Source organism: Actinia tenebrosa, unplaced genomic scaffold (genome assembly GCF_029948245.1).
Source record: "Actinia tenebrosa isolate PJP-AT-01 unplaced genomic scaffold, QUT_ActTen_1.0 PGA_scaffold1__47_contigs__length_23844297, whole genome shotgun sequence".
Lineage (NCBI taxonomy): Eukaryota > Metazoa > Cnidaria > Anthozoa > Actiniaria > Actiniidae > Actinia > Actinia tenebrosa.
This window is the reverse complement of record NW_028292578.1, coordinates 7901336-7928554: the sequence shown is the minus strand read 5'-3', so window position 1 is coordinate 7928554 and position 27219 is coordinate 7901336. Positions and strand designations below refer to the sequence as shown.

At 37.2% G+C, this 27219-nt stretch overlaps 6 protein-coding genes across 7 annotated transcripts in view; 3 read left to right on the top strand and 3 right to left on the bottom strand.

Annotated features, from left to right (window-relative positions):
* Positions 1-2391, top strand: part of LOC116287287 (stalled ribosome sensor GCN1) — a 35217-nt gene extending 32826 nt beyond the window's left edge. The window contains exon 60 of the mRNA XM_089032793.1: positions 567-2391. Within this exon, the coding sequence (XP_088888919.1) occupies positions 567-704 (138 nt within the window). The 3' untranslated portion in view covers positions 705-2391. The remainder of the gene's footprint in view (positions 1-566) is intronic.
* Positions 2392-2781: 390 nt separating this feature from the next.
* LOC116287280 (uncharacterized) lies at positions 2782-7206 on the top strand. The gene is made up of 5 exons (XM_031693947.2): positions 2782-3704; positions 3855-4157; positions 4558-4847; positions 5424-5663; positions 6038-7206. The coding sequence occupies exons 1-5, from the start codon at positions 2795-2797 to the stop codon at positions 6422-6424; spliced, it is 2130 nt and encodes a 709-aa protein (XP_031549807.2). The 5' UTR covers positions 2782-2794; the 3' UTR covers positions 6425-7206.
* Positions 6421-8548, bottom strand: LOC116287283 (transmembrane protein 14C-like). The gene is made up of 4 exons (XM_031693948.2): positions 8422-8548; positions 7972-8073; positions 7463-7550; positions 6421-7170 (listed from the first exon to the last, which is right to left on the bottom strand). The coding sequence occupies exons 1-4, from the start codon at positions 8528-8530 to the stop codon at positions 7125-7127; spliced, it is 345 nt and encodes a 114-aa protein (XP_031549808.1). The 5' UTR covers positions 8531-8548; the 3' UTR covers positions 6421-7124.
* A 368-nt stretch (positions 8549-8916) lies between these two features.
* LOC116287278 (uncharacterized) lies at positions 8917-13448 on the top strand. Of its 2 annotated transcripts, none has more exons than XM_031693945.2 (6): positions 8917-9570; positions 10238-10587; positions 11068-11181; positions 11532-12704; positions 12851-12965; positions 13044-13448. In XM_031693945.2, the coding sequence occupies exons 1-6, from the start codon at positions 9063-9065 to the stop codon at positions 13160-13162; spliced, it is 2379 nt and encodes a 792-aa protein (XP_031549805.2). In that variant the 5' UTR covers positions 8917-9062; the 3' UTR covers positions 13163-13448. The 2 variants fall into 2 exon arrangements, with proteins under 2 accessions (XP_031549805.2, XP_031549804.2); XM_031693944.2 differs by having other exon boundaries at positions 12833-12965.
* Positions 13449-18110: 4662 nt separating this feature from the next.
* Positions 18111-22370, bottom strand: LOC116287294 (digestive cysteine proteinase 2). Its single transcript, XM_031693959.2, has 9 exons — positions 22125-22370; positions 21406-21578; positions 20980-21220; positions 20317-20512; positions 20051-20244; positions 19436-19527; positions 19191-19352; positions 18804-18993; positions 18111-18647 (listed from the first exon to the last, which is right to left on the bottom strand). Exons 1-9 carry the CDS (start codon positions 22360-22362, stop codon positions 18463-18465), a joined length of 1671 nt encoding a protein of 556 aa, XP_031549819.1. The 5' UTR covers positions 22363-22370; the 3' UTR covers positions 18111-18462.
* A 406-nt stretch (positions 22371-22776) lies between these two features.
* On the bottom strand, positions 22777-27048 carry LOC116287295 (calcium and integrin-binding family member 2). Its single transcript, XM_031693960.1, has 8 exons — positions 26968-27048; positions 26811-26845; positions 26297-26399; positions 25024-25128; positions 24654-24696; positions 24440-24549; positions 24195-24283; positions 22777-23697 (listed from the first exon to the last, which is right to left on the bottom strand). The coding sequence occupies exons 1-8, from the start codon at positions 27016-27018 to the stop codon at positions 23676-23678; spliced, it is 558 nt and encodes a 185-aa protein (XP_031549820.1). The 5' UTR covers positions 27019-27048; the 3' UTR covers positions 22777-23675.
* Between the last annotated feature and the right edge of the window lie 171 nt (positions 27049-27219).

Below are 27219 nucleotides of genomic sequence, written 5' to 3'. Positions count from 1 at the left end.
ACTGTCACGCCAAGGTCACGGCATTGCCAGTCCAATCACATTACACGAGAAAAAATCAGCCAATTAATCACAGCACGGCACGCTTACGGCATCGAGCTCTACACAGTTATAGCAAACTGCTCTACGATGATGACTCTGACAGGTGAAAAAGCTTAATGCGTGTATAATTGCACGCGTAAAAGCAAGGCCGCTCCGGAGAGCAATCATTAGGAACTTAAAACTCCAACTTAACTCGCACGGCCTAACTCATATCATAGTGCGGTCAACTCCTGTTACAAGGTTATTTCTAGCTCAATAACTACGGAATTATTATTGAAAAATTATTACAATATCATTATTTCATGCTTTCAGTTCAACCCCGTTGAGCTGCGCCACAGCTGTACTTGTTGTAGTGATTTGCGATGACAAGTTTTTTTTATCGTCTTCCCCCAAAATCGTAAAAAAGTATTTAGAAATGCAGGTTAAAACTCATAGTTTTATAACACAACTTTCCCGTGCAATAAACGCTATATCTAGTGAATTTTGTGCTTAGAAATATTAATTCTTTATTTTTGTTGTTTATTTAGACATGTCGTAGTTTCCTGGATATTAACAATGCTGATCTGCTCAACGATATGTGCAGAAGATCGTTAGTACGTATTGCTAATGAAGAAGATTTTGGAATAGATGAAGTTACAAGCCCTTACAACCTGGATATGGGATAATTACACGAACACAACGTCAAATTATTCTTAGCACTGACAAATTAGATTAACTGAATTTCAAAATCGGAATTGATGCCGTTAGTTTCCTTATAGATCTATTAAGTTGTGGCGTATTTCCGGTTCCAACTGCTCACAAAAAGACATAAGATAAAGCAAATGTTCTCAATAAAATAAAATATTCTGAAACAATAGGGACCTTAAGCTGCAGGACGGCAACGTGGGCGACAACGTCTGCGAAATTGAGGCGCTTCGCCGTTCTATTGTATTATTATTTCGTGTTTACCTAGTATTTTACTCAATAAGCACCCCCGATTTAGAGTGAAATGACGTCTTTTGTGAGCGCTTTACTCATAAACGAAAATCAGCAAAGATAAGCTTTTAGCGTAGCCATTCTCTTTAGTACTTAAAAATAGGACATTTCACGTCTTACTTTCAGCAAAAAAAGACAGCAATGATGCACAGTATTTCGTACATTCCAACGAGTATCTATTGAATAGCGCAATTAGTGCTATTGTATGTTTGCCGTCATCATCATTGTTGCCATCCTGCAGCTTAAGGTCCCTAATTAGAATATTGGCAACAAATCCTGTCATGGACAAAAAGGAAGAAACATATTAATGGAAATACTTTTCGTTTTGGACCCGGAAATCCTTTTTCCTTACAATTGACATTACACTTAAAAGTTCTATTTCAGTTCCCAGTGCTCATGAGTGTTGTATTTTACACCCTCCCCTCCCACTCCTTTCACAATCTACCATATCCCTGACAACTGTTGTTTTGTTTTTCCCCTCCTTTCATACTACAGAGAGGAATGGTAAGGTTTGGCTATAGTTTTTTTATGACAAGATATGAAAGACAACAATAACTCGTTCCTTTTTAGGGTGCTCTGTAGTCCCTGTGTCTAGTTACATAATTGTAACAACAAAGTTAAATTAATCAGTTGGTTAAAAAATGCTATATTCTTAATGATAATTAGAATTAGGCACCAGTCATGATTAAGGGGAGGTGGGTCGACTGATACAGAGGAAGATAACTAAATTATAAAAAAGAAATAATAAGTTTGTACAAGCAAATAGAGTGACCACAGTAAATCCATGAAACACTAATTACTAAATAGTACAAAATAGTGCTAGTTAAACAATAGAAAACAATGGAATTTGCATGAAATTGTGCTATTTAGTATTACAAAAGTTTCACGGATTTACTGTGGTCAGTCTAAGAAAAAACAGTGGAAAAGATAATGTGGGAGATAAGGGCTAGCAAAAATAGTGCCTCACTTTTGATGTGACCATAAAGAGACGGAGAGAAAGATTGGTATGGTATTCAATTTCAAATTTTCTTTCGTTTGGGATATTTAGTACGACATTTATCTGTTATCACCTTTCCCCGTCTAATTAACCATTTTTTATTGTGATTTAATTCGTTTTGCGGCTATTTTGCCTCCTCTGGCGACCATGATCCTTAGTGTCAAAACAAAAGATTGTTTTGATGTGACATCATAGTGTTATAGGGCAATTCATTTTAGCTACATTAGAAATGTTAGGTTATATGGAAAATGCTTTAATGTCAATTCCATTCAGTCTCCATATCCAATGATGACACTGTTGTTCCTTTTCACCAAAAAGCTTTGTAATTTTTAAATCAATTCCATTGTACTCTAGAGAATAAAGGAAAGTTATCAGCATCATATTATTGTGGGGTGTAAAGTGTTCTGTATTTGTACAAAGATTATTCATATTTTTCTTGCAGATGAAAAAAGATTGGTTTAATTATCAATAAGTACCGTTAAATTGTTTACACCATTTTTAGGTAAAACTGCAATGCTAGTTTTGTTTTAATCAAGAAATTTATGCCACAATACAAGTTATATTCCTTTGCAAAAACTCAAAGGTAAAAATATTCCTGCATTTCCATATCACGTATATTTTAATTCAATTCCACAATTGTACTATTAGATAAGAAAAAGTTGTTAATTTTTTTGGAAAAATTGTTTTTCAAAAACTATACTAGTATCAGAATGTAAAATATTTTATATGGCTCTTGGGTTCCCTGTGGTTTCGTCGAATCTCCCAAGTGACCAGATAAACAACATGGCGTACTCCTTCGACTGGATGAGCAAAGACGAAGTTATCTCCGAAATATTCAATAAATACGACACAACTTTAACCGGAGAACTAGCACCATACCAACTCCAAGCTCTTCATGCCGAGATAAGAGATGGTGGAATAAGTTTAGCTCAAGTAGAAGCCTCGATATCTGAGGTTTGTGCGACAGACACTTGTGATAAAGATGAACTTCACGATGTGTTAAACGAGATGGATCGAAGATATTTCTTGGTGAAGGACCTTCAGTGGGAGTTTAATATGCTGGATAGAGAACGTAAAGGAACTATTAGTGAGAGAAATGCAAGGTTCTTGTTCCAAGCGGTTCACGATGACTTTTTTTCGCAAAAAAGATGGTTGAAATTCCTGCGTTGTCGGCCAGCTCCAGGATCAGAGATCAGCTTTGCAGAGATTGAAGTACCTCTATGTAATATTCCAACTTTAGATTGGATAGAAGAAGAGAGAGAAGAAGAAGAACAGAAAAAAGACGCACTATTGAGTATGAAACAGAAAAAGGAAATGGAAAAAGAAGCAGAGAGAAAGAAGTCAGAAGAACTGGCGAAATTAGAACAAGAAGCTGAAAGAAGAAGACAAGAAGCTGCCAAAAGGAAGAAAGTCGAAGAAGAAGCAAGAAACAGAGCTGAAGAAGAAGAACGAAAATACCGCCTTCAAAAAGAAGAGGAAGCCAAGGATTTGTTAAAACGCGAGGCAGAAGCAAGGAAACTATTAGAGGAAGAAGAGAAGAGGTTGGAGGAAGAACGACAAAGACTAGAAGAGGAAGAAAAACGGAAACAAGAAGAAGAAGAAAAGAGAAGGGAGGAAGAGTTAGCGCAGCAAAAATGGAAAAAGGAAGAGTTACTAAAGCAGCAGAAGTTGGAGAGAGAAAAAGAAGAAAAAGGTAAAACATCATGTTATTTATTGCAACCCTCTTAGGAGGATATAACAAGTTGAGCTGCATACCAACCCCCCCCCCCCCCCTCCCCCCATCCCACACACTCAAACACACACCAATAAGCTTTTGCTTTATTAAATTTTTAAAATAATGCAGAGAGAGAGGAAAGGCTTCAGAGAGAAAAAGAAGAAGGAATGGAAGCAGAAGACCTTGCTGAGGAGGCAGCAGAAGCCGAAATTGCTGCTGCAGAAGCGGCACAGAAAGCAGCAGAAGCTGCAAAGCAGGCCACAGATGAAGCAAGCCGCAAAGCTGCTGAAGAAGCTGAGAAGAAAGCTCTTGCCGAGGCATTGGCTAACAAGGAGAAGAGACTGAGAGCCAACCTAAAGGCTTCAGTCAAGTCTAGGAAGATTAATAAACTGGAACCAGCTATTTCAGAGGCCAAAGCTGCCAAAATACCAAGTAATGTTTTCTTACTGTATATTCAACAGACAATTATAAAAAAAGTAGCATTCTTTTTAGTAGTATCTGAGTTGTCCAAGTGCTAAGAATAATAGCCGCTCAATGGCCATAAAATTCTGGCCAAATCAGAAATAAGGGTGGTATGGTGGTAGTACCCTCACTTCTCATCTCTGGGATCCCTGGGTCAAGTTTGTTAGGTCTCCAGGCTCTTCAGTTTTCTTACTTCTGCAAACCCTAACACACTAAATTCCAATTAGAGTTAACCATGCCCTTTCTTTGATCAGCCCAGAGGCTGTTACAGGGAATTGATAAAAAGTTCAAGGTGTAATTAATTTTCTATGGTTTCTTAGGCTATTACTGACAGTACTAGAAAGTGAATTTTACTTGTCTTTTTTTTTAGCTCTGAAGAAAGATATTGATGAGGCACAGAAAACACTAGATAATGTAAAAGCCGGCAAGGCCTTGAAAGATGCAATCAACAGCCGTCACCTTGGTGATATAGAAAAATCAATGTCATCCATTCGTAAGAATGGATGGGAAAAGGATTGGGGACCCGAGCTGAAGGAAGGAGAGAGACTAGCAAACAGGCTGCGTAGGCTGGAGAAAATCAGGGCTGAAATCTTGGAACTCAAACAGAGTGTTATTTCTGAAATCCGTAGTTATCAGAATCCACCGCCTGCAGTTCATAAGGTATGGTTTTCAAGGAGTATGTTCAGCTAAATAAGCCAAGGTTTTGCACAGTGGTTGCACATGGCTGACTTCAGATTTTCCGATCTTTCTGAATAGATCTATTTCAGAACCACGCAAGTAACGATCAAAGCAAAAATTCAAGGAGTTTCACTAAAATCTTAAAATTCAAAAGCTTTTCAAGTGCCCTTGAAAAAGTGAATTAAATTCAAGGAGTTTAAGGAGTAGTGCGAATCCTGATGTTGTAAAAATTATGTATGAAGTGGTGGTGCATGGAGAAAACTTCACAGAAAAGCACTTTACATAGCCTCCTCTGCAGCCGTTGCGTGAGGACCCTAAGAATGGCTGCAAAGGAGGCTACACTTTACAGGGATACTAATAATAATTGTAAAATACAAGTTTTGGTTTGCTTTTATTTGTTTTAATCATTGTTAATATTGTCACCAGTGCAATATATGTTTACTTGCCTCTTAGGCCAGTCCTCTCAATCAATCTGATGTGGCTGATCATTATATGTCAGCTATTCATGAGCAGCTATTTTTCTTGTTCTTGAATAATACAACCCATATTAATTTGTAGGTGATGATAGCTGTCTATATTCTTCTTGGCTATAAAGAGAAGGAGTTACTCAACTGGAAGCACATGCAAGCACTGCTGGGTAAAACAGGCAAAGAAGGGTTAAAACGACAGGTTACTTCACTGGATCCCCTTCATGTTGAAATGGACCATGCTTTATATGCTCATTCAAAGTACCTCGAAGAACTGGACTTAGAAATAGTGAGGGACATCAGTGCTGGAGCTGCTACATTTTATGCTTGGGTAAGCTTACAATAATAATAATAACAATGGAATTTAACAGTGGATTCCACAGTGGAAAGTTCTTCCACTGGATTCCAATTGAAATTTTGTAGTCAATTTTTACGGAAGGAGGAAAACCGTAGAACGTGGAGAAAACACTTGAAGAAAGCACAGGAGAGAATCAACAAGCAACTCTATTAACATACAACATTGAGCCTCCATTGGTAGGAGGCAAGCGCTAGTATATTGGGTAAACAAAAAAATATATTGGGTAAACGAAATGCACTTTCTCTACACTTCTTTACCTTAGGCATAATATCCTCCCATTTGAGTAAACTTATTAGTTACAAACTTAGCAAGTTTAATACCAATCTTAATTTTCTCGTAATGCTCAGGCCACAAACATGATTGAAGAAGTACATTCTGTTGCTGAAAACAAAGAACGACTTTTGGAGGAAGAAAGGTTACGGAAATTAGAGGAAGCTGAAGAAAAGAAGAAAGAGGAAGAGAGAAAAAAAGCAAAAGAATCTGGGAAAAGAAGAACACCATTGGTGAAGAGGACTTCTCAGATGCCTGCAAGAAGGTCTTCTAAGGATGAACAAGGAGGCAGAAAAACATCCAGGGACAATAGTGTTGGGAGAAAAACATCCCAGGAAGATTCCAGAGCTAGAAGTAGAAGTCTGTCTAAAGGGAGGGAAAATACTACTGACAGATTGAGTAAATCACCAGCAAGACCTGGGATAGCAAAGAGAACAAGCAGTAAATCCCCTGCAAGGACTTGAAACTTTGTAATTATTTATTTAAACCTGTGAGAAACAGCAGTAATCTTAAAGAATATGACCCCCATATCAGTGTTGGTAGGTATTGGCCAACAGCATGTCATTGAAATACAGCCATCCTACCAACACTCACAACGTAATATGGTGCAGATACTGGCCTCTCCTTTGACAAGCTACAGCATGTTCATTCAGGAAAAAGAACAAGCATTTTGAAGAAATATTTTAAAAATTCAATCATTAGAAATGTAAATAAATCTAACCGGTTTTCTTATTTTTTTGTAGGCAAATAGTTTTTTATTTAACCACTGGAAAGCTTACAAACTGTACTATTATTAACCTTGCATGTAAATAATCATTCCTTCAACCACTTCTGTGCAAAGCACTTGAAGCAACTAGACTTTAATCTCTTAAGACAAAACTATCTATAACATAGCGATATAGTGTGTGCTTTGATTGGTTAATTAGCTTGCAAGAAAAAGAATCCAAAAATCTCCTTTGGCTCAGAAAAACCTTTTTTGAAATAGGTGCATGTGTTTTGGGTTTGAAGCAGATATAACACATTATCAGTTATAAATTGTCAATGCATGTAAGATTAAAGATTCCTGTACAGACAGATACATGCAGATTCTTATACTTATTAAAGGTTGCATCTGCAGAACAAAACAGTCAAACAGAACAGCCCTATGTCCTTACTCTATCTTGGTTATTGATTAAGCAGTCTGTAACCCATGCGAGCAGCTTCAGCTAGACTATAAATAAGAATAAAAAACAATGAGTTAAACAAATATTTTCAAAATATATCATTTTATGGAACACTGAAACAACCTCTGCTAAGTCAAGACATGGTTAACTTACAAATCAAACCCTGAAACAACATCTGGGTTTAATCCAAGTCAAGGCACAGCTAACTCACAGAACAAACCCTGAAACAACCTATGGGCTGATCTAAGACAGGGTAAAGCTAGCTCACAAATCAACCCCTTATACTCTGCTCTGCTCATATGTGATACCAAGTTTTTTCATCAAATGTAGAATCCTTACCTAAGAGTCGCTATGAAACCAGCAGGCATAAACTTGCCACTCCTAACTGCCCTCGAACCCATTGCACCAGCAAGAATCATTGATGAAACTAAAAACAACAAACAATCATTGTCAATGACTTGAGCCATCAAGAACCATGGAGATGGAGGGGGTGGAACACTGAAATGGCTTTCTATTTGTGTGAACCATCCAATCACAGTGGCATAGTAACACTCATTGTATTAAGGTAAGCTATCATTTTCTACACATGAAAAATGCTCCATAAGTTTGTTAGTGGCCAATGAAGAAAATTCAATCTGGTTGACGATTTGCTCAGTGCTGTCGAGGCTCATTTAATGTATTTATGGTAATCACAGTTTTCATTGAATTTATTAAAATTAATAGATTGTAATGTTTTAATTTTAAGGCGGTATATTCCCAGACAGGTTTCGGCTGATATGCAAATGAACTTCAAGAGCTGTCTCGCCATCGACAGCAGGTACTAAGATATTGGGTATAAGTAACCTTACCAAGCAGCACCCAGACGTTCTTTGGATCCCTTGAAGTCTGCACAGCACCAAATGCAGCTATCCCTCCAAAGCCCAGCCCCATCGCAAGAGAGACTGTGCTTCCTGTAACGAAAATTCAACAAGAAAAACAGCATGTTTACGTTTGCTGATCTTTGTAACAATCTGCAAATATTTTACTTCTGATCTCTTACGCACGGGTCAAATTCCCGTTAAACAATATAAACTTTTCATGTATATTATGTCATAGTAAAAACAATGTAAGAAGGGCCAAATATTTGGTGCATTTGTAGTTGAAATTTTGCTTTTTGCAGTGAATGTACTCATTAAATCTGTACAAGTTGGAGTTTTAAGGTCCCATACGATACAATTTGATTACATAATTGCTACCGAACACTGATTGTACAAACATATGCACAAAAAACAGAAATGATAATTGAAATTTTCTCTGACCTGCTTTGGCATACCCCAACACGCCTCCAAGAGCAACAACAGCAGCAAAGCCAAAGGATAAGTAGTCCGTAGAAGCCATAGTTTTCATGTGCTTGCTTTCAACTGGCATCTTGGCTGGCGTTGTTTGATCACGTGCCTTAGAACTAACTATACCACAGGTAGCCCAACATATATAGCTATTGTACGGAAAAAATTTCAAGGAATTTTTTTTGCTTTTTTGTAAATCAAACATTCTATTTAGTGCTCACTCCTAAGTTCGTCAAAACATTCGATTTCAGGATATAAAAAATAATAATCAAAAATTAATTAGTAATTATTTAGAAAAATTATATCGCTTTAAAATATTTTCTCTTATAGTGATCATATCAATTTTCATATTAGAAAAATATTCAAGAGACAAGAGAATGAGATTCGAATTTCTTTTTCACTGACTGTGACAGAGAATTTAAATATATTTTGGGCTTCCTGTGGTTCAGCTTAGTGCGCATGCTCAGGCCATAGACAAAAAACCATGGCGCACATTCATGATTGCTATTTTTATCATTTTATTTTTATTCATTTGAGGCTTTTTCCTTCATACTAGGTTAACTATCGATCGAATAATTGCTTTCCCTATTGTTTTTTCTATTTTAAAATTGAAAATGCCAGTCTTAATCGAGCGAGAACGTCCCTCAAAACAACAGCTGAAAGCTGTCCAGGCTTACATCATGAGGCGGCGACTCAAAGAAAGACAAGCTTTGGAGGAAAGTAGAGCAAAGGAAGAGGCCGAAAAACAAAGAAAGAGGGAAGAAGAGAAAAAGAAGGAGACAGTAGAAGACGTTAAAATGGAGATCAGTAAACAGGGAGCCAAACTGGAGGCACTTAAAAACGAAAAACATCAGTTGTTTCTGCAATTGAAGAAAGTTTTGAACGAGGATGAAGAGAAAAGACAAAAGGAGCGCCAGTCATCTGTTATGATGCCCCCACAGCATCCCCACCCTTTGATGGGTGGTAGTGTTCATCGTATGCCGTATGTTATGATGACTCCCAGACCTGCGTTTGGAAATATGCCGAGGAATGTACCATCTTCTCAACCAATGGCTACGACTAATGTCCCATCAAAAATTCTAGTTCCTGCTAGAGTGGAGACCCCTATCACTAGTGCTCCAGGTAAGTGCCTGTGTTATTGATGCACCAATCTACATTTCTCCCCCTATCCCACAACATGACCTGGACTAAAAATAATGGCTGGTTATTGGTCTTTCCAGAATACTACATTTGACAGTTCCGTTCAGTGATTATGAATAAGGCTTATAATAATTGCAGAATACCCCACCACTCATATGTCTCTGCCTGTAGCCACTGGCTACAGCTACATGTAAGATACGTGCACAGGGATACCAAAATATGGTTCTGAATATCTTAATTTTGACTGTGCAGCCGTGTGGCCACGTAGCCATTTCGTAGTTATACGTCATTCTATTTGGACATAGGTAGCCTGAGGCATTAATTTTGACTGCGTAGCCACTTCGCAGTTATAAATGTCTTTGTGTGGCAGGGTATTCTGCAATCGCTCCTTCATGGTCACTGGAACTATAAATTATTGGAATGTTGAAACTTGTCTTGTCAAATCTTTGCACTGCTGGTTATTTTGAGAGACATTAATAGAAAACTATTTTTAAAGAGAGTAACACTGAATTGTAAAAAATACTTATAAACCTGTGGCCCACGAATGGAAGTTTTCAGATTGTCCCTCCCTGTCACTTCAATATTCAACTTCATACAGTATAGTCCTCTCAATTCTTTTACCATTCTCTAATTCCTGTGTACTTTGAAGGGGGCACAAGAGATCTCCCTAACATTCCCCAAGAATATCAAGGTCATCATAGCAACCAACCCTCAAGGCACCCTTACCCAGGTTCATTCGGAGGAGGATCAAATTACCCATTTGGTCAAGGGACAACAGCTAATGCACAGCCTGAAAAACACTTCAAGATTACAGGTACTGGTAACCAGGGCCAGGTATTACCAGGAAACAATCCAATTCCACAGTCTACAGGGATTACACCAATGGCACCAGTACATGTTGTTACTACCTATTCACCAACATCATCAACATCGTCATCATCTGGAAACCAGCTTTCTCCTTATCATCAGCAAACTAATCAGCAACTGATTCCATTGCAGGTTAGAGTGAATTTATTTAATACAGACACCTTGTTAGTATGAACTATATACAGTCAAGCCTATGCAACTGGACTGAAAGGGATGGACAATGGGTAGAAATCACTGATTCAAGCAGTTGACTGATAATTTTATCTGATTAGTTATGCCTCAGGTTGACAGAATGCACTGATTCAAGCGGTTGACTGATAATTTTATCTGATTAGTTATGCCTCAGGTTGACAGAACGGTCCCTTTGCTCGCGAGCAGGCAGTGTTAAAAGAGACATACAGTGTTTTTAATGCCTAATATCTTTGAAACTGGAATTGACTGTAAATAAAATACGGCTGAACTCTACTTGAAAATTCTATAATAATAATTATAAACTCACATTTCTAGAAGTTGCTGATGTATGGGTTCAAATAATAATTGGCTTTGAAGTGTTAACATTATTACAAACTTACATGACTGTACATTTTTTATATTTTTCATGATTACACTTAGCAATCAAAACATGTTTCACCAAAGCCAGCTGTAGCAAGTTCTGCATCACCGCTTGGGCTTTCAGTGCAGGGACAGCAACCTCATCCTGCTGAGCCTGGACCATTCCATGGAAAGGTAACTGAACTTTCAAATTTAAACAAACAAATTATTTTACGAGGTTTATCGGTCACTATTTACGAGACACAACAACTCAGAGACCGTAGAGAGGCTGGGGGGGGGGGAGCAGTATAGCACCCACACCCCTTTTTTAGGGTGCTTTATGGCCCTCGCAACCAACTTTTATATGTGTATAGGTTATGAATCAAACTTACAGTTATCCAAGACTTGCTTGGACTACACAGTAGCAAGAGATAGCACCCAGACATATTGCACATTTTACACAATTATGACTTATAACAAAGAAAATACTTCAGACTTGGAATATTTTGGTATTTCTAACTTTACTTTTTTGTGTTTTCTTTTAGCAACCAGTAAAACAACAACACCCACAGCACCCTTTATCAACACACCAACTAGTACCAGTACAATACCCCAAACATGAAGCAAAACCATCAACACCCTATCAAAAACAGGACATTAACCAGCCAGTACAGTATCCATTAACACAACAGATACAGTACCCTAGGCAAGAAGCAAGTCCTTCCACACAAAAACCAATCCAAACAGTTCAGTACCCCAAACATGATATAAACCAATCAACTTTACACCCACCACAATACCATAAACGTGATGTACCACCTTCAGATCAGAAGTACCAGTCGCAACAAGTGGAACAACAGCATACTAAACTCCCTGTGTACCAAACTCAGCCAAAGCCTGAAGATGGACTGCAACAGCAAATTAGTAATGTGCCACCACCGCCGCCACCACCAGTGCAAAATCAACAGCATAAGCAACCCCAGTCTTATAACCTCTCCAAAAATCCAGAAAATACCAAGCAAGATTATCCACACCAGAGGCTACAACAGTATGGAATGCATAGTTATCAACAGCATTCTAAACAGCCACCACAGTCATACACAAGTCAATTGCCTTCACAACAACAGCAAACAAAGAAACAACCAGATAATGATCAGCAAAAACAGCAATCATTTCAAATGCCATTGACGCAACAACAACAAGCATATGGGTATCCTATACAAGCACAACAGCAAGCTTACCCAGATCATCAGCAGTATGTAGCCAAGAACCAGGGTCTGCATCAGCAACCCCAAGGTCAGGTTAGTTACCCACACCCTGCACCACAGACTGGGCAAGCACAACAGCAAAGCTACCCTGGGTACTCAAATGTACAAGAACAGCAAGCAGCATCACTGTATTCCCAACAGCAAACAAGTTATCCTATACAACAACAGGTTTATGGCTACCCAGTGCAACAATATCAAGCACAGCCATATGGATATCCCATCCCTGTGGAACACCAAGGACAACAACAACCCCAGCAGCATCAAGCTGCCACCCATAGTTACCAACCTGCTCCTCAGTCTCCACAACAAGGGAAGACTCAATCAAGGCAGGCACAGTTTGATCCTAGTAAGGTTGACCAGCAGATGCCACCACCTCCTCCACAGAGACCACCACCACCAAAACAAGAACAGACACAGACTTCAACAGGAGGGCACAGCACACATTATGGGGTTAGTATAATACGCTGAATGTATCATGATTAAGCTGTGGCTATTGTTCCATGCATTGAAGATTTCGGGCAGGTACATGTATTTTTGATAAACCACAAACTTTGATTATTATGTTACGTCTTACTTAGGAATTTTCCAACTCTCAGACCAGCAAGAGGCCCAGTCACAGGTATAACCCTTACTCACAAAGTAAGAGGGACCATCATACAAGCAGCTCTTCAAAGTCTAAATACAGTGACAAGCATCCAAGCTCTCAAGATGGTGGGTATCCGATCCTGAATCACTCTAAGGTGTCCCAATTTGCTTAAAATTACAGGAAAGTCTTTTTTTGTTTTCTAGAACATTCAGGAAGTAGTTCACATTCTTCACGTCATTATTACCACCCAAGCAGTAAAAGCTCACACGGCAAGAGTTCAAGTTCCAGTTCCTCACAGCACAGACAACCAAAATATCACTAACTGTATGCCAAGAGAATATCCCCTAATTCAAAAAACGTTGCCCATTGGATATCTGAAATATGAAATTTGAAAAGGGGAACATGCTGCAAAATGTAATATGTTCGCAAACAAACAACGCAGTTTCCTACTTTTAAATAGGAATATAAAGCACGACCTTTTATCTTATTAGTAATATTAATTCAAAAGTAGAAATATAAAATATGTAGGCTCATTAAGAAAAGAGTACGAATATACAAACAAACAAAAAAGAGTAACTTATTAAAAATTAAATAACGTTATAACCTGGCATGCAATGAGTTTACTTTTCTTAGTTCTACTACTCACTAAAGTCTAATGCTTTCAGAATACAAATATCCCAAGCTCTTTTCTACTGCACTTAGCGAGAAATGATATTGCACCTTAAAATTTTTGCGAGAAGTCTCAACTTTTGCGTGAATGCTATAAAAGTGAAGCAGAAAATTTAATGGGAAAATAACTTAGTAAAAATCGAAAAAATGCAGAAGGAAAGGGAGAGGGAAGGGATAATCACATAACATTACGTCACCTTGAATATGATTGGTAGAAATATGAATGACGTAATTCGAGAAATTTGGCGCCATATTTGAAGTTCAGACGCGCCTGCTGCCCTGCAGAAAAGAGCGCGAAAAATAAAAACAAACGACAAAAGAGATGATATTTTTACTCTCGAAAATTGGATTTTTGTAGCTTTAAAATATTGCTTTTCTTTCTCATAATATATCATCGAACGGGTAAGTTATTTGTTCCTAAATTCTGATATTTCCCTACATATTCTATATCTTTTTCCATATTTCAAAGGATGAACAACTTGTGAAAGAAAACATGTTTTGCATTCCACTTTCAAACTGAGCTTACCTTTTACAGCTAAAACTACCAGTTAAAAAATACTTCATGGCTGATTTTCAATTTGTCCCTGAAAACCAAATTTTGGTTAATGAGATGTACTTGAAGAAGAACGACTTAGTACACCAAAGCGAAAGATCTTTGTACTTGAGTAGCGGTAAGTTTATAGTTAGTCTTAGCGTCGTTCTCGTCTTCACTACATCACGGATGATAAAAGGGCGAGTCGTTTTATTATCCATGGTTTTTAACTTCATTCCTAGAACCTCGAAAACAAGTTTTTCAGCTAAAGAACGCTGTAAAAGTTATCTCTGATGCTAATAAATCTGCGACAAAAGACTTCTCTACAGAGGAAATCGTTTTCAATTATTTAGACTCCCACAAAAATGCCGAAAACGACTTGACAGTACCAGAGGTTGGTGATGATATTTCTAGGGAAAATAACCAAAATGAGAATTTGAATGAGTCTCGAGGCATAAAATCTTTGTCGAAGTCTATGCCGAAACATGAATCTGTGGAAGAACCATGTGGTGCAGAAAATCTAAAGCAGGAGCTAGCTCTGATGCAGACTGTACCGAAGTACGCCAAATTGACAGCCGAAAAATCTACAAAAACCGATGTTGCAACAGCATCTACACTTGTGTTTGACAATGAATCAGGCAGGAAAATGCAGAAGGGTACTACAGCAAGTTATGTTCAAGGTACGTTAATGAACAATATTTTTGTATATGGGCCTTCTCATGAGATTGAAAGGACAAAAGAAAGCCATGGCCATCATTGCTGATTGACATATGATTGGTATTCTGGGTGCCCCTCCCTTGGTCCTCCCCATGGATTAACGAACCTTCACAATTTTACCACCACAGACCAAACTACTGCTTATTGCGGCGCAACATCCTTGTAAGCCTTTATCTTTTGTTTATCCGTGTTCAAATATTAAATGACATGAATCGTTATTTGCTCTTCTTATTATCGTTTCTGATCTTTTACAGGGTCCTTCCAGCTTTCTCCATTTGGGGTAAAAGCCATAGAATCTAATGAAGGTATTTTTACACTTGTAAGGTATAAAGTTACATCACTTGGCTGCAATAACTAAACGATTTCCTTGAAATATATTTATGGGGAAAATCATTGAACCAGTGATATGTTAAATGGATTTCTCTTGTTATTTTTAAAAGGGAATAAAGGATGTGCGGACTTCCAATGAAATCGGGTTGCCGCTACTAGTAGTGAATGGGCCATCAACCTGACGCTTTATTTGCCTGGCTTTTGTAGTCATGTCTTCTTACTAACATGTTATCAACGATCATAGGTCGTGGAGAAACAATTGACTTTGCAACCCTTGCGGAGTGGTCAGGTGTCCTGCACCAAAAGAACCAAAATCCCAAGGACGAGGCGAATCTTGTTAACATCCAGGCGGCAATGACTCACCAGCACCAGCTACCATCCATACTAAGAAAAGAACAAATGGATAACGTAATAAAGCCTGAAACGAAAAGTGTTCACTTTGGGTTTCCTGTGGTATGGACAAAATACTTCACAGATGACGACAACGAATCTACTACATCAACTGAATTATTGTTCTCAGATGAAGAAGATGAGGCACTAGAGACCGAGGATCAGCAGGTACCTCGTAATGAAAATCATGATGAACCTTGCACTAAAAAACCGCGAACAGATAATGGAAGGTTTGTTCCATCCTTTTCCTTCCCTGAGGTAATACCAATTCCTAGTCTGGACATGCTGAGGTTCACAGACGAAGAGAAAGATCGCAACACGACAGAAGTAACAAATGAACCAACAGAAGAAACCAGTATTGAGGTTGATGAAAATGACAGACCCATTGAAGAATTACGGAACTCATCCCATCAAGAAAAATTTGGTACTTTTGACAGAAACAGCCAAAATGACTTTGTAGAGCCTATACTCGCCACCCTGACTCGAGATAATGACCCCGATAACGGAAAGTCATCTCAATCGCTATATACTGATGCATCAAAAGATAACCGAAGACAACATAAGGACACAGATAACCCGCAGTCTTTAATAGTCTTAAAAAATCACAAAGATGATCGAGATAATGGAAAGTCTGCCGAAGTACTATGCCTTGACCTGGTGATCAACAAATATGATCCAAAATATGATCCAAAATATGGGAAGCCTGCAGAATTACCATGCCTAGGGCTGGTCCCAGTCAATAGTGACGACGGGCCAGATTACGTGAAGTCTGTTGAAGTACCATACCATGAACTGGTCCCAGTCAATAATGAAGACGGGCCAGATTACGTTAAGTCTGCTGAAGTACCATACCATGAACCGGTCCCAGTCAATAGTGAAGACGGGCCAGATTACGTGAAGTCTGCTGAAGTACCATGTTTTAAGTTGGTCCCACCCGACAAAGATGATCCAAAGTATGGAAAGTGTGGAGAAGAACCATGCCATGAATTGGTCCTGGCCAGTAACAAAGATAATCCAGAATATGGAAAGTCGAAGTCTGTCGAAGTACTATGCCTTGATAAAGTACCACAGGCTACGTCTTACAAATCTTTCTCAAACTCCTCCTCCCAGTGTCCTTTTTCAGATCGGAATGGTTTGACAGAGACGCAACCAGTCCAAGGTGAAGATGCACCCTCAACTAATCTATTAAGGGTGGCGACCTTCACAATTGAAGGTGCACAGGAGGTACCTGCAGAGACTTTTTATAACAAAACCCACAGGAGAGTAAATGATTACCGCCCAACCAGCGTCTGTTCATCATTGCTTCGGCTGGGCGAGGAATATTTACTTGACGAGGTAAATAACCCTCTATCACTCCATGATTCGACTTCCGTTTTTGTAGATTGCCAAACATTGCCACTATGACTGAGTCACAGTTGTTGTTGTTGATCGTGCTTCTGTTGTTGCTCATTTATCACACATTATTTTACAGGTTGGTAGCGAGCACCACACATTACCAGCTAACTTGGAAAAACCATGGATGGACGAAATCTTCCTCGAATTTGAAGATCCACTACTCTACGAGAATGACCGCGGTATCATAAATGGTACCTCATTGTGTAAGGAGGATGTTACCCAGAAGCTAGAAAACCCTTTACTAAGCCCAGTGAGAAACTTATGGGCGAAAACATCTTGTCACGAGGAAGAGTTTCATTCTTGTGATAATGACAATGACAGCTGTTGCAGCCAAATTAGTGAGATGACCGAGGAAGTTAAGAATCTCCTAACAATGGACGCGTCTGCCAATGAAGAACCTATACCACAATCAACAGATCGCAGCACTGTCTTTACAAACATCGAAAATCAAGGTATGATTAAATACGTTTATGGGAAACATCACCTCAGGTATTGTTTAGTATCCACCTACTGAATGCATCTTGCAATATTAAGAGTTCTTCGTTCATACTTGGTATTAATAGAACATGGGACACCTCCCAAGCAAAACAAGTACAGTACACAGTTCTTGGAAGTCTTGGAAAGAGATGCCTGCAATCTTGATGGACCAGAGCTCCTAGAAATGGCTATGCACTTGGTGGAAAGTGCTATGAAAAAAACAAAGGTATTATAAACAGCTGCTGGACTTTCTCGTTTACATGCCACTTTCTTATATAAAGTATGATATATTTTGCCATTCCAGTGCTCAAACGAAAGATTAGAACAATGTCCTAGATCATCAGCAGAGTTCAACAAAACTTCTCGTACTGAGATCAAGGTAACACCAGCATTCACATGGAAGAAGTATGAAAGTCAAAGAGCCACACCCAACTTTGATAACCGAGACCAAAATGACAGCAACAGAGGTGTGTGTTTCAAAACAAAAGACCTATATCTTATACAGAATACATGCGTTGATTGGATTGAAATATTTTTTTAGGTATGGAGAACGGAAGTTTGAATCATAAAAAGTTGTACTATAACAAGTCATGCAATCGTCCACTAAGAGTGGGTTTGTCCAGAAGAAGCTACACCCACTCCCTTCATCCGTATGCAGTAAGACACAGATCTGGTAACACAACAGTAAACGAGTATCATGAAGTACCAGACTATGACGTAACAGAGTGAATAATGGCAAAAACATTTCTCACAAGCTATATATAAAGTAAATACTTTATTAGAAAATATCGATTACAGTTTAGTATTTAATTTAGAAGTCACTGTTGCGATATCAGACAATTTTTGGGGATCATGCATCAAGTTGTATTTTTATATTAAAAGTTGACATTCCTGCCTCTCTATGGCATGAAATAATCTTACATCTTATTGCAAAGAAAAAAGAGTAAAAATTAGGAGAGAAAATCAAATTCTGATCGTGTTATAATGCAAAGGGTTCATAATTCTTCTCCGAACCATCAAATGTTTCACATAAAGAAGTACTCAATATTTTTGTTTTGTTGATTACTACATCGTCCCTATTACATCAGATAGGTCGTTATCTGAGACACCAATTACATTATCACAAACGTTGCATCCGTAGCTACACCACAGTTGTTGTCCTTCTGTGACATGAGAACATATCCATTATTGCCCCAGTGAGTTGACCAAGAATTTTTTATCAGCCAGTAGGGTTTACCATCCATAGTTCCATAGCCAACAGCAAGAACTGCATGATCAAGGTCAGCTGGTGTATTTCCTAGTTTTAAGGATTAAACAAGAACAATTTAGAAAAATATCTCGTTATGAACACAATTCCTCAAAATTCAATAGATTAAATCTGAAGATGTTTCAATGTGAAAAAAATTAATTGGATGAGTTAAAAAACAGCTGTAAGTGGTTATCTTTAGCTTACCACATTTGGGATCATAGTAAACACCATAAGAATAAAATGAGAAAGACCGATGAGATGCATCAATACCAACTGCCACAGGACCCTGCTGAGCTATAGCAAGCTTCAGAGCATTCAGATCACCAGAAGTAACATTAACATAACCTGTGATCTGTGCCCCAACTTTGGCAGACTCAAAATGACAGTATCCATCCTGAAAATCATTTTTAAAGACAGGAAATATCAATGGTGGATACAACAGGATTTTTGTTTGGGAGAGGGAAGGGAGAGGGGAGGGAGATGGGAGGGAGAGGGGGAGGGGAGGATGACTAATCCCTAGAATGTCAATCTTACATTCCTTTCTATTCTTATGGTAAAAAACTCCAAAGGTGAGATGTAATAAATTTCTACCTGTGCAAGGTACTGTCCATAGCTTTCTTCAGTAGCAATTCCTTTGTGTTTTATCACCCACTGATAAGATCTGAACTCCTCTCCACCATCACATCCATTATTGCCATATCCCCAGGTACAGTCCATCAAGTTTTGTTGGGACAATCTTGTAAGATTCTTAGTCTGCAAGAGACAATAAAGTAAGGGTATTAGTACTTGGTTGTCTGATTTACTCACTAGCCTTTTATGTATATAGTTTAATCTACCTTCATAAAAAGAGCTCCTTCAATGGCACCAGTAGAACCAAAACTCCAACATGAGCCACACACAGCTTGGTCTTTGACAGGGGTTACTGCTCCTATATAAATGTTAAAAGGTAATAATATCACTACCCCCTTTAGGTTGATCAAGAAGTCTTGTGCTATTAAAATTTGATGTCAAACATTTTCTGACCTTTGGGTTGAATGAAACCCATATTTTCTGGACTCTACTACAGAACTATTTGATATATAAACAGGGTCCGTGCTACTCCTTGAACTCCTTGAAAACTCCTTGAATTTAATTCACGTTTTCAAGCACACTTGAAAAACTCTTGAATTTTACCAATTTAGAAAAACTCCTTGAAAACTCCTTGAAATTCTGCTTTGATCATTACTCTTATGGCTCTGAAATAGATCTAGTCATCTGAAAATGTTTATGTGAAATACAATATCAACCAGGCGCTACTTCCCTTTGATGAAGGGGTACTGGAAATGACTTGGAAAGTCGGTCATACACTCCTTGAAAAATCATTTTTGGGCACTTGAATACCCCTTGAATAGTCCTTGCATTTTAAGTGGATACCTCAGCACGAACCAGGATTAAGCTTTATCATTTCATACCTCTAATATTCCAATCTATATGATCTGGAACATCCTTTAGTTTTGACAAGTCGGGTTTGTAGGGCAAACCCCCATTGTATCCTTTACTTGTCCTTCTTCCTCTCAAAACCTTCAATTCTTTATCAGTTCTGTCACCAAGGTGATTCATTGCAAGGTAGAAGCCAGCATGTTGACGATTTTTGGAATGAATAAATCTAAAACAAAATGCAATCTTTTTATTATTTGACCTTTTTCTCTATTCTGTTTGCAAAATAAATATGGTATACCTCAAGTTTTGCCTAAATGTTTCACGACGATGATGATATTCCCGTTTATCAGCATAATCCTTGGGATGGTTTTTAAGAAAGTTATCAAAAACACTGTGCATAATATTCCTTCCCTCTGGTTCAATGAATTCCTGCATAGGGTTTGCGATAATGGTAGCCTCATCACCTGGTCCAGGAAATCCAGTGCACACCATACCTAATAATAATAAAAAGTTTCTAATTACAGAATAGTAATAGTTAATAATCATCTTTATTTAGAGAGGGTGACACGTGACAGTTGCCACTGATAAACTCATGGTCCTCTATGTTTAACATCTCTGAATGAGACAGAACCACCATTTTACATGGTCATGAGCCACTGAGGAGATCTAACAATTTGCAGATATATTTAGAAAAGCAGCACTTTCTACTCAGATATTGTGCCAAGTTGGAGGCAGACAATGTATATATATTCTTTGTTTGACTGTTGATTATGGAAGCTCATGTTCTGCAAGTGTAACTTTAGGCACTTATATTCAACACAATATTGTAACATTCTCTAGTCTCCTCTTCGCTGATAATTATAATTTTCAGTGGTGAGTGATCAAATTAAACCTTAACATCTAATTGAATCAATAAACAATTATTTAGCAATCATAAAATTTTATAACATAAATCATATACCTTCTGGAATTTCAAACACATTTGGTGATGGTGTTTCAGCACTGTAGTCTGCATAAACTATTTCATATTTATCATAATGTGAACCCAAGAGAGAATCAAAGCCAAGCATCTCGTAATGGATGGGTGTAAGGGTGTCATCCATTGACACATGCATTGTGTACTTGTTTTTCTTGTGACCTTCATACATAATGTACTCCCAGGCCAAGCAACTAACCTCTCCGTAAGTTGTGTTACCCATAAACTGGTTGACAAAAATATTTTAGAATTTACCATAATTGTATTCATTGCTATATAATATCAGCGAAATCCTGCAATACACTGCCGTCAATAGTGTATATATGTAAGGGTACTGAACAATTTCTTTTGATTGACAGCAGTTTATTGCCTGATTTCCCTGTCTGTTGTACTAGTATATGTGCAACTTACTGTAAATTTGCTTAAGTCTGGAAGCACAGATTGTTGTACTACTGGACCTGCTGTAGTTCCATTAGTTTGGAAGCATTTTCTAACATTTTTGTATGTTTCTGTCGTCTCTGGACAAATCCTATAGGAGGAACCATATGACAGTACATCTCCTCTTTGGTATGTTGAATCCATACCTAAGAAAGGATATAAGCCAGAAAACTCTATTGGATAATTTGTACGAAAACAATGACAAACAAGAGAGCATAAATAAGAGGGAAACTTCTTATTGTGACACGCACCACAATAAGAAGCTTCCCTCTCTTGTTTATGCTCTCTTGTGACAACCCATTTCAATGTTGTGGTATACATCCCTCCCCCCTCAACATCTACCTCCATCCTCCGTGCTATACGTTTCTCATTCATAACAGTTCTCCAGTGCACATAACACTAAAAATTGGTCTGACTAAGGAATCATATTACTTTAAAAAACTTCATAAGCTTAAAAAATGTGCAACCCCCTTTTTTTATTGGAGTTTTTAAAATGTTCATTACATAATTAATGTCCATGCAAATCAATTAAGTTTCACAACAAAGGACAAAATATTTTACGTTCTCGACACACAACGCTAAAACTCTTTATTCTATTTATTTATTTATTTATTTTAATTTTTATTATCTTGCATCAAAGCTAAAAAAACCCCAGAATTTTATTTGAGTGGTCCGAATGATGTCATAATTACCTCCATAATAGTCGATCCTACTCCTCTTATTCCCAGCATCGTACCAAGCTTGAAAGGGTTCCTTGATCTCCGCGTATGGTAAATACAGGACTCCAGTTACAGTATACGCTTTTGGCCATACTGGGGGCTCTTTAGAGATGGTAGGTTTGGCAACAGCAAAGCTAGAGGCTATGAAGCCAACAACAACACAAATCTTCCACATCGTTGCTCTGCTGATTCTTTCAGCTTCAAAACACATGACTAGCATGTGTAAAGCTTCCCAGTTTACACTCCGTTTAGTTCCACAGGAAACCCATCACCTGGTTTACTTCCGGTTGGTCCCAGATCTTCTATCAGGGACGTAGCCAGCGGTACAGTACAGACCAACTTTCGGGGGGAAAATATAAGGAAATTTTTGAAAAATGTAAGAAAACCCAAAACCCTCAAAACCGGACCAATCAGAAATTTGTGGCTGCCCCTCTGTTTATGCATTCATGCTTTTTCTTTCTTTCGGTGTCTCCCTTTTTCCTTTTTCTTTTTTCCATTTTTTTCTGGCCACCCCCAATTCGAAATATCCAATTTCTTCACTCCACCAATAGACTAAAATAAGGTTGTACTTTACCATCCAAGTTTTTTCTTGGATTTGAAATTTTAAGCAAATATTTTTACAAACTTTGAATGTCTTTTTTTTTATTTCACAAACTATCATAATAAGTTGCAAGGATACTTTCAATTGTTTTGCCTTAGTGTTTTGTATCACCAAACATACTACAAACATATACTGTACAGTGCATTTTGAATTTCCATCAAACCATCGATATACTCTTTACATGAACTATAAAAATATTTCTACAAAAGTTCCCACATCCATCATAATAATAATATTTGAGTGTGAGAGACGATTTTACAATTATTGAATACTTTTTTTGAGAGCATAATAATTTACCAAAAGTTATAGATAGCTGAGAGTTTCAAACCCCACTTATCATGCAAAGCCTTGTTTATTACATCGTATAAGAAACCTTTGAATGGATATCTTGGCTAGCTTGTATTGCTTTACTACTAGCATAGTTGTTTTGGTGCCAGGGAGAGGCAACCCAGACTACAGGAACCACAATATTCCATTATTTAATTGAGCACCCCACCCCTCCCCTCTTAAAAACACCAATGACAAACAAACAGCTCACTGGTAAATAATAAGGACCAGCATTACTGTGGTTTTTAATATTCTGACAACTTCAACTTTTTAATGGCTTGTTGTGAATTTTTTTACTGCCACCAGTCAAGAATAGGTACAGACTGATTATTTTTGATTGACGGCAGTGAAAAACCAAATTTCAACTTGCAGCATGCTACTACCGAGTTTGCAGAATATTGAAAACCACAGTAATGCAATGGATCTATTGTATATTATGTGCTAAATTCCGCATCAGTAACAACATGCAACAGCTGATAGCATTTTCACTGCAATCTAATTATTACTAATTGGTATTATCATTTTCTAATAAATATTAATCCCATGACATGTGCAAGATAATAAATGTGTCCCTACAAAAATAAATATTCTGCTATTCACATCCTGATTCTGAAGGAGCTATTGGAAATAGAAAGAAAAACATTAAACTTATTAGCATGACATTGTATACATAAATAATTGACTAATATTATACTGGAATAATAAAAGGGAGTCGTACTGAGTCTTCCTGTAACCAGAGCCTAATGTTTAAGTGTACTGCACACTCACTACTATTACATTTATGATCCTAAGCACACATTCTTATGGGGATTGGGGAAGCAGAAAAACCAAAGTATCTGAAGAAAAAACCCTTGTGGCATGAGAGAGAACAACACATCTCACATTTTTATTCATATGTGGCATCTGCAGGAATCAAACCTACGACCCAACCCAGTGGTGAAATGTGTATGTTTTACTGCTAAACCACCCTTACATTTGCAAAATTTGAATGCCATATTACTTTGTCTATATTGCTCAGATTTTAGGTACAACTAACTTGCGTTAACCAAAGAAGTGAATGGCATGATCCCTATACGGTTATAGGCAAATATCATAAAACATTTTCTGATACTTACTTCACGAAATCTGGTGCCTTCGAGATCACATGCTCGAATTCTGCGAACGATAGCTGGTTATCTTCATCAAGATCAGCCTCTTCAAAGATCTAATCAAATTTTGATAATCATAAATTTTATCCATTTTACCTAGTAGTTTCCTTCTAGTATCACCAAAGTTAAAATGAGAGTGAATCTCATCGTCATCATCTGAATATGAATAACACAATCATTATCCTTAAATTAAAGATGAATATTATAAGTACCTTTTCAATCAATGCCTGCATGTTTTCATTTGAAAGTCGTTGTTGTCCACAAAGTCTTTGGATTACTTTCTTCAAATCATTCTCACATATGTAATCATCTTCATTGAAGTCTGAAGAAACAAAAAAAAACAATTTTTCTTTTTTATACTCCAGTGAAAAGAGAGACGTAAAAAGATCCCAAAAAAACAACATTACCATACTATTAGGGACTTACCATAAATTCTGAAAGCATATTCCACTTTGACACTTTTGGGAGCCTGATGAAAATAAAAATTTTTACTATATACAAAATGTATCATGAAGTCATAACAATAATGCAAGACTGTCACTGGTTTTAATTAACTACGCATTGAAATTATCTCAACACAGAAAATGTCTTGTGAATCAGGAGTGTGTATTAGGTAGAGTGTGCTGCTGTGGCCCTGTCTCTCACTGCTATGTAATTATTAATGACTAAAATCTTGGGTTCAATTTAAGAAATGAAACAGCTTTTTCCGTGCTTTGTTCAGTAATAAAGCACATAAGAAGTGACATAAGCACAAAAGAAGTGTAAGAAGAGATACAAGCTGTAAGATCCTGCTTACATTTTCACTGAATACTGACATCATGTCCAAGAAGTCCTCAAAGGTAAGGTTACCATCTTTAGAAGATGAGAAGACTTTACATATCCTGTCTTTAAATGGATTGACCTAAGTATATATGAAAACAGTATTAAAAACAACATAGCTATGAGTAGAAGGTATGGGGAATCCAATATATTACTATTAAGCCAAAATGAACATACATGGATGAAAAAAATTACTCCAGAGGTTCAAAAATCTTTTTAATACAATGGATCCTTCTCAAAATTATTGTCAATGCAAGGCTAACATGGAAATACAAAACACTCACACTAGTTTTTAGCTAGTTATATCTTTTTGGAAATACAAAAGATATAGCACAAATTCCATTGAAAAAATTCTGATTTCTTTTGCATTTTTTCATGTTAGCCTAGCATCCAAGATAATTTTGAGAAGGACACTCATAGTCCAACCAGATGTTTTAGGACTTTAGATGTTTTAAAACTTTAGGACCTCATAATTTGCATTTTCAATTCTTTTCAAATTTGTAACATGCAGAAGAAGCTATTAAAACATGCAATAAACATGCCTCTCCCAGCATGTGATTTTGAACTCAATACTTGAGCTGGAACACACACAAATATAATCCTGTTGGTAGAGCTTAATGCTGGCGTTTTTCCTATACTTCTAGCCTCAACTGGGTTCTCTGGTTTTCGTTCCTCCACAAACTTTAACTTATTATAAATTCCAATTCAATTATGAAATTATGATGCTTACAGTACAGGTTTAATTATAGCGAAATATATATATATTATTACAAAATATTTGTTTGAGAAGAAAAAGTCAAGACAACATTTTTCCCGACAAGCCTGTTTCGTGAATTGCTTCACTCTTCAGGGGATTTAATTAAATTTAATTAAATCCCCTGAAGAGTGAAGCAATTCACGAAACAGGCTTGTCGGGAAAAATGTTGTCTTGACTTTTTCTTCTCAAACAAATATTCTGCTCTACTTCTATCGATGTATTGAGCACTATTTTACGGAAAATTGATTCACAGATTACTTATTATTACAAAATATATATATTAATTATTGGGTGCTTTTACCCATGTACCATGAAAATTTCAAAAAATTTTATGCAATGCCTCGCTTGATTTGATTGTAAATCTTATGAAAGAATTGCAAGGGCTTTTAATATCTTCCATCAAGTTGTCCAGGACAACTTTCAACACATATTGGAATGTTAAATAAACAATAACGACATTATAATAAATACAAACAAAATTGTAAGTACTTACTCTTAGCTCTGGTAATGTTGCTAGAATCTTTCTTTGGTCGATTTTAGCATTTTTATTTTGCTTTACTGCCACTGGATCTACCTGCGTAAATCGTCTATGACAACTACAAATAGAAAACAATACAATCAAAAGATAGAAATAAGCTGTTGAAAATAATACAAAAATAATAAAGTTTGAATTGTTGACGTCTTCACTGATACAGTACATTGAGTAGGAATATTCATGAAAAATGATAAACGCTTGGGAAAACATTGCAGGCTAGTTATTCGAAATCATAGCGATCTAAAGTAAAACCTTCAAAACATTTGAAATTTCAAACATAATAGGGTTTCTCATGCAGAATGATGTTGCGTGTGCGTTTTGAAGCGAATTTTTACTCAAATCCTCTCACAAACTTCAAGTCCAAAATCAATACTTAATAGATTAAAAATGACTTTCAATAATATTGGACTTGATATATCAACTACTTCAGGAAATAATGATGAAATAAATCAAGCAATTCATCAAAACTTACTGTAAAATTTCTTTTTGGGTGAAAAACGTCAGCTCCTGAATAAACATAAAATCATACCGCATTTGAGCAAATGTTGGCAAAAAAAACTCCATGTATAATCTTTTGTACCCTCTTAACCTGATCAGGGTATTTATTGGGATTCTAAAGGTGTTTTTACCTGGTAATCTTTGAGTTCTTCTTCAGTAAACTGCGAGTGATGGCCTCCCATCTTCCTTTTTGATTTCGATGCGCCGATGACGTCATGATCATGACGTAACTCCTGAGCGCGTCGATGGACTTCCAGTGTTTCCAGCTTTAGTTGCTTAGCAACGCCTAAAATCCAAAAAGCTGTACTAGAAAAAGGTTGTACTAGAAATATACATTTTTTTCGTCAATTGTCAGGGCTCCAATTCAAGCTTTCGACGCCAGT